This window comes from Astyanax mexicanus, chromosome 2, assembly GCF_023375975.1.
Source record: "Astyanax mexicanus isolate ESR-SI-001 chromosome 2, AstMex3_surface, whole genome shotgun sequence".
Classification (NCBI taxonomy): domain Eukaryota; kingdom Metazoa; phylum Chordata; class Actinopteri; order Characiformes; family Acestrorhamphidae; genus Astyanax; species Astyanax mexicanus.
Window position 1 is genome coordinate 56,918,118 of NC_064409.1, and position 12,096 is coordinate 56,930,213.

The 12,096-nt window shown below is 36.4% G+C and overlaps 1 protein-coding gene and 1 long non-coding RNA gene across 3 annotated transcripts in view; one reads left to right on the forward strand and one right to left on the reverse strand.

Annotated features, from left to right (window-relative positions):
• Positions 1-9,233, forward strand: part of roraa (RAR-related orphan receptor A, paralog a) — a 441,123-nt gene extending 431,890 nt beyond the window's left edge. For both annotated transcript variants that reach the window (XM_007246493.4, XM_022672210.2), the window contains 2 exons: positions 182-294; positions 1,417-9,233. In XM_007246493.4, coding sequence (XP_007246555.1) covers positions 182-294; positions 1,417-1,581 — 278 coding nt within the window. In that variant the 3' untranslated portion in view covers positions 1,582-9,233. The remainder of the gene's footprint in view (positions 1-181; positions 295-1,416) is intronic.
• On the reverse strand, positions 8,958-11,729 carry LOC125799024 (uncharacterized). The gene is made up of 3 exons (XR_007437838.1): positions 11,400-11,729; positions 9,142-9,257; positions 8,958-9,040 (listed from the first exon to the last, which is right to left on the reverse strand). It is a non-coding gene; the product is annotated as an uncharacterized LOC125799024 (long non-coding RNA).
• Between the last annotated feature and the right edge of the window lie 367 nt (positions 11,730-12,096).

A 12,096-nucleotide genomic window follows, 5' to 3' on the forward strand; every position in this document is an offset into this window, starting at 1 on the left:
TCCCTGTATGTGAAGGGCTAAGAGTAACACACTGCGTTTTATCAGATTCCCATTCCACCGTGTCAGATGGAATATACATTCCGAGCTGTTTTATAGCTTCTGTTCTACACATAGTGTCTTATTTATTCACTACCAGCTTGTCATCTGTTTCTGTGTTTCTGTGCGCGTGTGTGTGTGTCAGACCGTTCCTGGCTCCAGGAGAAGGTGAAGGTGGAGAAACTGCAGCAGAAGATCCAGCTGGCCCTACAGCACGTCCTGCAGAAGAACCACAGAGAGGATGGCATACTCACAAAGGTGATTACACACACATTCATTAACAAACAAACACTGTGAATTAATATGTACATAAACATATATACAGCTCTGGAAGAAAAAATAAGAGATCACTGAAAAATAATGAGTTTCTTTGATTTTACCAAATTGAAAACCTCTGAAAAATAAAATCAAGAGGAAGATGAATGATCACAAGCCATCAAACCAAGCTGAACTTGCAGTGTGTAAGAAAATATTGATTTCTGGACTCTTAAAATGTTATGAATATGAACTTATTTGAGGTCTGAAAGCTCTGCATCTTTTTTGTTAATTTGACCATTTCTCATTTTCTGCAAATAAACACTGTAAATGACAATATTTGTATTTTTGAATTTGGAAAAAAATGTTTGTTTGTAGTTTATAGAACAAAACAACAATGTTCATTTTACTCAAACATAAACCTGTAAATAGCAAAATCAGAGAAACCGATTCAGAAACTGAAGTGGTCTCTTAATTGTTTTCCAGAGCTGTATATAAATATATATATATGAACAACAGGCTTTTTAATTTAAGTACATACAATATCAGGTTGTATTTTTACACATAGTAAAACATTACATGCTAAATGCTGAATTCAGGAAATAAATAGGAAAAGTGTGTAAATTGTAAAGAAAATATACACCTCGAAATTAAGAATAACTTTGCCTTCTCCTGCAAAGTCAACTATTTGGAGATAAATGTTTTTATTGGACATTATTTCTACTCTAGGATTTTATATATAAACTAGTAATGCATTATTTCACACACAGATACACACTCACTTCCTTGACAAAGATTGTAAAATTAGTGAATTGAAACGGGGGTCCATCTGTGCAGTGAATGTCGAGTTTGAGGGTGTTGCGAGAGTGTGTAACCCTGTGTGAGAGTTCAGGCATGCAAGAGGGAGGGAGGAGAAGCTGGTTCTTCAAATACCCTCCTCTTATTTGCCTTTTCATCACTGAGTTCCTCTCCTGAATCACAATAACAAACCTGTCTGTGTTACCCTTCCCCTCTCTCTCTCTCTCTTTTTCTCCTTCTACTACTATCTCCCACTTTCCTCTCCATCTCTCTTCTTTTTTCCCCATCTCTCTCTCTCTCTCTCTCTCTCTCTCTCTCTCTCTGCAGTTGATATGCAAAGTGTCGACACTGCGAGCGCTGTGCAGCAGGCATACAGAGAAGCTGACTGCTTTCAAAGCAATATACCCAGACATTGTGCGCACCCACTTCCCCCCATTATACAAGGAGCTGTTTGGATCAGACTTTGAGCAGTCCATGCCTGTGGACGGCTAGCGGCCCCTTCGTCCTGCCCTCCGGGGGGCAAAAACGCCGTGGGGAATGTCGAGCATGAATCTGAGACACTTTACCAGTGCCCTGCACATACATATATGCCCATATGCACACACAAACATACACACACACACATACACAACACACACCGACGCGCACACACACATACACAAACACGTACCAGGACAGCTAACCTGCTGCACACTTTCCCGTTTTTTTGTTGTTGTTGTTTTTTCCTTTGGGAGGGCGTGAGGCAGAGGCGGGTTTGATTTAGAGGGGTAATTTGTGAGGTTTATCCCCTCGTTTTTTGATACAGGTGGGATTGAGGGGGCCCTGGGGAGAGGATGAGAAGATGAAGACACTCGTTCTCTCTCTCTCTCTCTCTCTCTCCCTTTTTTCTCTCTTACTCTGTCTCTCTCTTTCTCTCTTTCTGGCTCAAGCTGAAGCGCTCATGCATACGACTCCAGAAGGGTCCCTTGATGATTCCTAATGATCAGCAGAACCTGTTTCCAATGTTTCCAACAACGAAAATATATATACTGGTTCCAGCAACTCAAGCATCCAGTTTAGAGTGAAATCGATCAAATTAATGAGAATAAGCAATTCTTACTTATTATTATTATTATTATTATTATTACTACATCTAAGTGGAAAATCTACCCTAAGCCCAAAGAGGGCAAAAACCTGCTGTATGTGCAAGAATTATGACCCAGTATACTGTATGCATGGGCCAAGCTTAGCCTCCTCTCCTCCTTTTTTTGGTGGGAAAACCTCGCCTCGGAGCGCAATGAAAAGCAGCAATGAAAGAGACTGAAAAAGGAGAGGCAATGGAAGAGGGAGAGAGCAGGAGAAACGGGGAGATGGCACGAGAGAGAACGATAGCAAGAAAGAGAGAGGAGTGCTGGAAGGAATGTGGAACAGAGCTGTCGGCATTGGGGTGACGTGAAGTGGCACCTATCTAAGGACAATCGTCAAAAAAAAAGAAGAAGAAGAAGAAGAAGAAGAAGAAAAAAAAAACTAAGTAGAATTCTGGTAATTCTAGTTTTAAAAAAATGCAATTACTTTTAGCTGTTGAAGACTCCATCCACCATGGTTGCTTAGTGATATCATGTAAGGCCATCTGCTATTAAATCCTTTTCTGGACAGGTGCTTGCAGTTTAACTGAGCACACCGCCACAATGCAAGTCCATTCCACCTGTTTTCTAATGTGCTACAGGGTATATGGTCATAAGTACTTACTATACAGAAAAAAAGTAATGTTTATAGAATCTATTTTAAATAACATGTATGATATTAGTAGCTAGACTATTCTTAATTGTTGAAAAATTGATAAGGCACTTTTATTTGCACCTTTCTTTAATTTAAGACTTGTATATTTACCTAGTGATGTGTTGCATGTGCAAAAAGAAATACAAGTGAAAACCACAGAGTCACAGAGGCTACACGTAGTTGGAAGCTCCTACAACGCTGTGTGTGAGTGGGTGGGGTTTAAGATATATGCTGGGTAAAGGCTGACAGATATCTGTATAGGAAGCTCTGCATTTTAGCACTTACAGAAGTGTAGACACCTAGTCCACACCTGAGTCTACACCTGATCCCAGGTGAGCATGTCTGCTTTTGGATATTTTGGATATTTTTACTTCTGCTCTGCAATCACCTCCCATCCACAAAACCTCTAAATCCTCTAAAAAGGAGCTTCTGTTTAAAAATATTTTTAAAAAATGACTCCCACCTGATCTGACACTACTGTGCTTAGCCGTTAACTGTTAATAAAATAAAACAAACAGTGCTAAATACAATTTTTTTGGTCTCAGGTTTAGTATATATATAAACGGTTGTAAAGCACATGGTTTAGAGTTCCAAATCTACTAGCACAAGTGCAATAGTTCCATCTAGTGGTGAGAAGATCACAGTATGCCTCAGTATCTTTAAACTGGGTTGCTGCACAAATCAAAATTTAAATACGAATTCAAGGCTTGGTGTTAAATATCAAGATCTCTACAAAGAAAATAATAATAACGATAATAATCTAAAAAGCACAATTTCAAACAAAACTAAAAAGAAAATCTGTAATATATGTATGTATCAGCAGGGCATTTTTGATTGGTAAAATCTAATTTATTTAACTATCAAAACATTTTAAATATTTTCAGATGCCTGCCTTAACATAACTGATTCTGCATAAGAGGTTCTGCAGGAACCATCTAAGAGAATTTGAAAGTGTGTAAACATTACGAATGGCACTGAATGCTCATTTTGACACAGTCTAGCTTTTTTTCTATTTCTGCGCTGTGTTGTTTTGTGGATGGGTGTGTGTACAGGGTTTGTGCTTGTAAATGTGGAGCTCTTTAAAACAGCCTCTCTGTTAAGGCCTTTGCCCAGCAGCTGTAGCAATAGCTAGGAGACAGTTAAAGAATAAAAAAGAGAGAGAGAATGAAATATTCAAAGCCTTGTCTGGTAGTAAAAGTTCTATTTTTGTAATATGTACAGTGCATAAGCTGATGAAAGAGGGAGTGGGAGAGAAAGAAAGTGAGATTATAGAGCACTTATCCCTGCAATAATTAGAATTGTGTGTGTTTTTTATGTTTTTGTTGGAAACAAGGCAAAGTTAGTATTAGTGTTGTTTTTTTCTGAATACCTATTCGTTGTGTGTTGAGTGAATCTTGATAAACGTGCCATAGAGGTTTCTCCTGCACCAGATGAATCCAGAAAAAAATGTGTTCCAGTAACATTCCAGTTAAACTATGGTGTGACTATTATAATGACCACATACAGTATGATCCAGAAATACCACTTTGATAACAAACGTTTAACAAACAATTCTGCCGAACATCAAACATTTTTAATCTGGTGACACCAAATCAAAATTTAAATCTAATTTTGTTTCCTCATCTCTTCATAATGATCTGTGTTCAAGTCCTATTTTCCTCAGGGAAGAGTTGTCCTTATTCTAACTCTGACACAGTTGTCATTCATTCATGAAAGATGATGAAAGAAGAAGCTTCACATTTTTTGTGATTTCATTCAAAACATGATCATTTTGGACCCAGTTTGACATTACATTTTGATTGATAAATTGATAATTTCCTTTATAATTATCTGTATCTATATTTAAGTGTTAACCCTACAGCCTGTCGCAGAGCCCAGAGTTCACACTTGCGGTTATAGGTTTTGCTGTTTTTTCTTGTTATACCTGAAACAGCATGTTGGAACATCACTAGTGGAACTAGTGGTAGACATACTCTAATTCGTAATTGTTACAAAAAAAAAGAATAATTAATGTGAATTGCAGGTTTATACAGGAAGCTTATTCAAACATGAAAGATCATCAACAGAATATTCTAGAATGAATATTCAAAAAAGAAATATCATTGATTTATGGACAGAAAAGGTCTACACCACACAGTGTGAACCTTGGGAAACTTAGGACAGACCACTGGCTGTATTACCAGGCTGATTTACCTGATGATCTCATATACTTATAGATTCTGAGAGCATTTCAGTAGCCATGTTTTTCAGTGCAATGTATTTGATTGGTGTTGCTGACCAGATGATTAAGGAAAGTTCTAACTGCATATGAACATTTGTCAAACTGTGAATGACAATCCAATTCAACCTTTTCTTCAATCCTTTATTATTTTCAATTGGCAGTGTATGGACTTCAACATGAATGCTCAGGGAGAACATTTTATTGAAATTCTGTAAAGGATTATTGGCTATTGTTTGTTTTATTTCAGTTGTTATACTTGTGTCTAGGATTGTTCATCCCACAAACCTAAAAAACAAATAGAAAAATATCAGTAGTTCACTCAGCTTTCAGCTGTGTTAATGTTTCATTTAAAATCATAAACATATACTAATAATATTAATTACAGGCCATTCGCATTACTAATACCATCTAATCCCACAGAACACAATACAGTGTCACACTTTTGGTCCAATTTGTATTTTTCTGGATGGGGATTGTTGTAATTGTCACTCATATTGCATAAATCTATGTGCCAAATACCTCTTCTACATTTTGCTCCACTAGCAGATTCTGCCCATGAGCCAGGAATTTGTAGTGCGTTACTAATACGGGTTTCTACAGGGTAGCCACTGCTGTGGAGTTCCCTCTGAACAAGCTTTGAATACACAGAAGACTGTTGTCGTTCTTTTTCAGTCTACTTTATCCATATTGATATGTCCTAAAGTCAGTTTCAGCACTCAGTTGCACCATAAGACTGAAGTGTAATGAAGTTATGTTCTACCGCAGCAGAAATCATTTTGTTGGTCTAGTTGTATTAGGTATTAAAAGCAATACAGGCTGTAAAGTAGAACTTTGGACAAATTTATTTTTTCAATCGAAGCAAAGGTACTAAATCATCATCTCTGGATTTGTGGTATTTACATGTTGATGTACAGATGCTTATTCTTCTTGTTAGCGAAAGATCCTGCGATCTGTTCTTTGTGTTCTTTGTTCATAGTATATGTATCGTAGTTTGTAGAACAGTATATCTAATCTGTGGTTTCTACCCTCTGTGTTAATTGTTTAATTTCTTTTGTAAAAAGCAATACGATGCATCTGAACTTGTGTGTGTGCGTGCGTGTGAGAGAGTATGTTTGATTAAGTCAAACCCCAGACAAGGCTTTAATACATTAGATAAGGAGCAGCAGGGTCAGCTGGTGAAGTATATGGTATATGGATATCTTAGTTTTCCCAGGTTTAATTTACACACTTTTAGTAGCACTGAGCTCGATCCCATCAATGAGGCTGCACAAGCATGAGGCACCATGCACCCCACTGTTAATTCTGTTTATTCATGACTATAGATTATGCAAACCTGACTTTCAAAGGGCCTTTTTTTCAGTCACCAATAGCACAAGTTGAGTTTACAGCTATATCTTCATCTAGGAAACTCGTAGTCAAACTCTTTACTGCTTAGCAAAGGCACTGAATTTTTTCCAAATGTCCTGAATAATGGAAAGGAATTAATGTGTGACATCATGCTTGTCAGACTATTTTTATTTGAAGGTGATACTAAGTGTTACTAAGATGTTGATTGATCTTAATTTACTGATCATTTTCATTGCATTGTTGAAATGTGATTGTTGTTTTTTTTTCTGTTTTGTTTTGTTAGTTTCTTTTTTACCCCCCCCTCCCCAAAAAAAGCACAGCTGATACAGTTATTAAAAGATATGTTTTAGAATATAGAAGAAAAAGACAAAAAACAAACAAACAAAATTTTTTAGCCATAATCGAATGTCAAGCAATAATATATATGGTATATTATTATTCTTCATCTTTGTGCATAGGCTTTTCACATTTGCATGTAAATACACCTTTTATTTATCACATTTTTCCCCATTTTATTTTCTCTTTGTCTCTCTATTTTTTTCTGGTTATTATTTTTTGTTGTGTATATTTGACTGGTTCTGTTCCCAGGTGGAGAACTAAGAACTTCATATGGCCTGTAAACTGTACAGCTTAATTTCACTTTCTCTCTCCCTCTCTCACCTTTTTTCTGCTTTTAATTCACAATATTTAATGTTATTATTGATCACATGTATAAAGGTAACTTTGTAACTTCTGTCTGTATAGGTAAGAAGAAAATACTGCTATTAAGACCTACTCAGTGCAAATATTTATCTGTTTATTGAGAACATCATGCTGTACAGTATCTCTGTTTTTAGTATACTTCTCTCTTTTAGAGTTAGTTTGATAGAGGTAGGGTGTGCTGACATTAATTTTGTGTTTAAACTGATGTGTGGTGCTAGGTAAGTTACTTTTGTGAACAAAACTTCTTGATTCCTAGACTAGGCCACTCGATTAGTCCATTCATTTCACTATTGAGTATTGATGCATTATTGATATTAGGACTTGATAAATAATAAGGATAATGATAAAGATTAATTATTATAGTGGTAAAAATTACATTATAAATTACCCAGCAAGTACCTGTATCAGTGTGCTAGTCTTGGGACACGGCTCTTGTTTCCTTCTCACTTTAAGAATAGAAGTAAAAGCAGTATCATTGAATTAAGATGCTATATTCCACATTGTGTTTCTGATTTCTCACCATGAAGAAAAAGCTACAGAAAGACAGTATTGATTCTTTTGATTGTGAAAACCACTGGCTGGAGTTCAAATTGTTCAAACACAATGCCTACAATGCGGTACTTTTGTAGTATCCAATGCTGGAAAGGACTTTAGATGAGTGACTGAAGAATATAGTCTGATTATTCTGGCTTATATATGATTCCACATTTAGCCTCGCTTTGGTTTCTTCACTTTGATTTAACCTACACCGCAGTTTCTGACGCCCAGACTCACGCACATTTTTCATGCACGTTTTTTCCAGCCTAAAGAGTATCTACTCACTGTCAATAAGGACTTGGCACACAAACACACACACACACTCACACACACACAAGCACATACATACACACTGTGGTTAAGTGTTAAATGTACAAGAAATTGAAATTGCCAGTTGTAGGTTCATTCTACTGGAACGTCTCATTTTTTTCCTCTCTGTAGCAAGTATGAAGACTATACTCGCAATAATAATACACAACAAACTACACTGAGTGCCTATTCTCAGTGGTCCAGGATGCAGAATTGAAATTTAGCTGTTGCTCTTGTTTTCACCGTTTGATCATGTACGCAAAATGATAATGTATTTGCACACGTAGGTGACTTCTATCTTCTGTGTGTTTTTCCGACTTTATTTTTCATGCAGTGTCTTTTCATGTACCTGAAATGTTTGTTTCTGACTTTTTCTGTAAAACAGTGTTTTCCTGCCTCTCCTACTGTTCTGTGTTTGTTTGTTTTAAGAAACTTTACCTTGCCCTTTTATGCACAGCCTGCTTTCTTTATTTCTGTTCTTCCTGCTCTTCTGCTGAACAGCAACCATTGTCGTAACCCTGATAAGACATACGTTCTGATTGAATCGGTCACAGTCTGATTGAAATCAAGAATGACCGTGTTTTATTGCCGACCCAGGTTTGGGGATTTGTAAAGAAGAAAAAAAATGGATGGATAATAGACAATCCACTCTGTGTTTCCCCTTGTTTTATGATGTTCCAATTTCTGTTCCTTATGACAAACAAATGACTAATGCATTGTATTTAAAGTATTCATATGTGTATGTAAAATATGCATAATACACATTTGGATTTCTTTCCTGTTGTCTGTTAAATGTGAGCTCCAGGGGTGGGCGCTGGGGTGGGGTGGGTTTTACTCCACACATTGGCAGCATTAAACCGTAGGAAAATGCAGAGGCCGGTTTGTGGTTGTCACCAATTTTTACGTCACACGTTTGCTACTGATCTTAAAATGGGGACAGATGATCATGTACCTTTTTATCCAGCTCTTTTGAACTCTCTTTAGGAGATAGTATCTTCACAATAGTAGTTTTGCTCCTTCTCTTCGTCGGATTCTTAAATATGGAAATAAGTATTTTGATTCATTTTGTAAATACAGCTGTAAAGAAAAATAAGAAATTTAATGTTGTCTTTTAAATACTTTTCATTCTAATATGAATGTTGTTATATTGTACTTAGAAACTGTACCTTTAATATTACCTTTATTAAAAGTGCATTGGACACATCGATTTTAGATGTGCTTTATGTGCTGTTATCCCATAATAAAATTTACCGCTTGTAATGGGCTCTCATTCACTCTGTGTCTTAATTCCTTGCTAAAACAGAAAAGAAAAAAATACACAATTAAACTGGTTTGGAAATAAGAGATCTCCAGCTTTACATAGTAATGTTGATTATGTAAATTGTAGGATATCCATTCCTTTGTATCTACATTTGTAAAAAGACATTTTCTTGGGGTTTCTTTTCTGAGTGTTTTCACATTGTATGCATTAATGATAATATTTTAATAGTACAAATGATAATTATTCTACAATCCATTACACAGTAATTTAAACTTGTTTACTATTCCAAAAAGTTAGCTAATGCTAACATTAAAGCTTTAGCCATCAGCAGCAGTAAGCTTTAGCTAACATAAGCCAACCACAACCGATGTAAGCTTTAGCCAACATAAGCCAACCATAACCACTGTTAGCTTTAGCCAACAGAGGTAATAAACTTTAGCCAACATAAGCCAACCATAACCGCTGTTAGCTTTAGCCAACAGAGGTAATAAGCTTTAGCCAACAGCGGCTGTTAGCTTTAGCCAACATAAGCCAAATATACCGCTGTTAGCTTTAGCCAACAGAGGTAATAAGCTTTAGCCAACAGCGGCTGTTAGCTTTAGCCAACATAAGCCAAATATACCGCTGTTAGCTTTAGCCAACAGAGGTAATAAGCTTTAGTCAACATAAACCAACCATAACTGCTGTAAGCTTTAGCCAACAGAGGTTATAAGCTTTAGCCAACATAAACCAACCATAACTGCTGTTAGCTTTAGCCAACAGAGGTAATAAGCTTTAGTCAACAGCAGCTGTTAGCTTTAGCCAACATAAGCCAACCATAACCACTGTTAGCTTTAGCCAAAAGCGTCTGTTAGCTTTAGCCAACAGAGGTTATATGCTTTAGCCAACAGCGGCTGTTAGCTTTAGCCAACAGAGGTTATATGCTTTAGCAAACTACAGTTATAATCTTTAGCCAACAGCGGATGTTAGCTAGCTAGCTGTGCTAATGAGAATAGTTTAACTTTACCTAAAATAGGTTAGCTTAAGATAGGAAAAATGTTATTAGCTTTAGCTAGCAGAGGTTATAAGTGTTAGTTAGGCACCAGTTTACCAGTTTAAGTCGAGGAGGCTAATGCATACGGGGGAAAATTAATTTGAGCTCTACTGAGAAGCTGTGCTCTTGTTTACCAGGTTAAAAACAGAGCCAATCTTTTCTTAATGGTGATGCTAAATATTGGATTTACATACTAAAAGAATCCATGCTTAAATCCTTTTATACAACTTCATATAAGATAATGAATAATAATACTTTGCATTATGCGCCTTCATTACAAAAGACAAATGAAACCAATGGACTACAATAAATGTTTGATAAAAATTAAATAATAAAAAGACAATGAGAGAATAATCAATGAAATCTATTTACAAAAAAAAGACTGAGAAAATAAGAAATCTCAAAGCCTGGCCTTTATTCCTTAGTGGGTTTTTTAGCTACATGTGTTTTTACAGGGACCCTGTTATGCTTCTTTTATGTTAGAGTTAACTTTAACACCTTAATCTCACATGGGTCCTCTCCGGGCCTGATGTGCAGTGTAAAATATTTTACATTACTGGTCCCATCACTGACCCTGATGTGGTACATCATCATTGTCATCACAGCCCTATTTGGAGCCAAGGTGGACAAAACATTCCGGTTCCCATACGGGCCCTGTGTGGACATGTTATTTGTGGTTTCCATCTCACACATCCCAAGTTGCAAAAAATAATTTCAGGGAGGTACCCCGTAACCTCATCCCACTCACCAAAGCATAACAGAACTTTACCTTTATCTATTTTACATACCTTTTGGCTACTTTAGGTACAAAAAGCGTTCTGCTCTTAAACTGCAGCCCACGCAGTAACTACATTTCCCTCAAAATACTATAACTTTATTCTTGTAATAGTACGGCTTTAATCATGTAATATTACAATTTTATTTTTTAAATAAATTCTTATTCTTATTTTAATCTCATATTTCGCCTTTATTCTTGTAATATTACAACTTTAGTATTGTAATATGGTGACTTTAATCTTGTAATATTACGACTTTAATCTAAAGGAATTTATTCTGGAAGTGAACTGTTTTCATTTTTTTTTTTTCACCTTTTTCACCTCTCTTTCCCACATGTGATTGGGTAAAAAAAAAGTCTGTGTCACCTGCGTTCACTTTGGCCACTCGATTTAGAATCTCTGGAGATTTTATCTGACTTGAGGGCATCAGGTAGACGTTATCAATATTGCAGTACACTCCCGCAACTTCCGAAACACCTGGCAAGTCTGCGATCTGTATGTGAATGACGAATGACTCGCTCTTGAAGTCGGAACTCTGGGTATGTGTGCTGTTTCCACACGGACTCTGTTCACTGCAGCACTGTTTTGGTACGGTAGCAGGACCTGGATGATAGCGAGCCTTCCCACTTCTTCTCTCTCCCGTTTTATCATAAAATCACTGATAACCGCTAGAGGGAGCCCGCGAGTGAGCCCAAAATCAATGAGGTGAAAACACAAATTAATAGTAGTAACGAATCATTTGTTCAGAATATTCATTGAAATTCTTAAAATAGAATGACGTATTTTGCCAAAAAAAAAAACAAAGAAAAACGAATATATATCTAATTTTTATGCCAGTCAAGGGGTTTTAAGCAGTAAAGGCGCTAGCATTATTGCTAATGTGCTGCAGTTACAGTCAGAGCACGTTGTAACTGGATTTTAAAAGCTTTAAAAAATTGTATTTGGTAGTGAAACGTTTGATATTGTTCTGTTTTGACGAAATGAGTACATTATTTAAGATGAAAAATATTTAACATTCATGAACTCTCAATCTCAATCGCTCCATAGGAGCCCGTTCATTTTG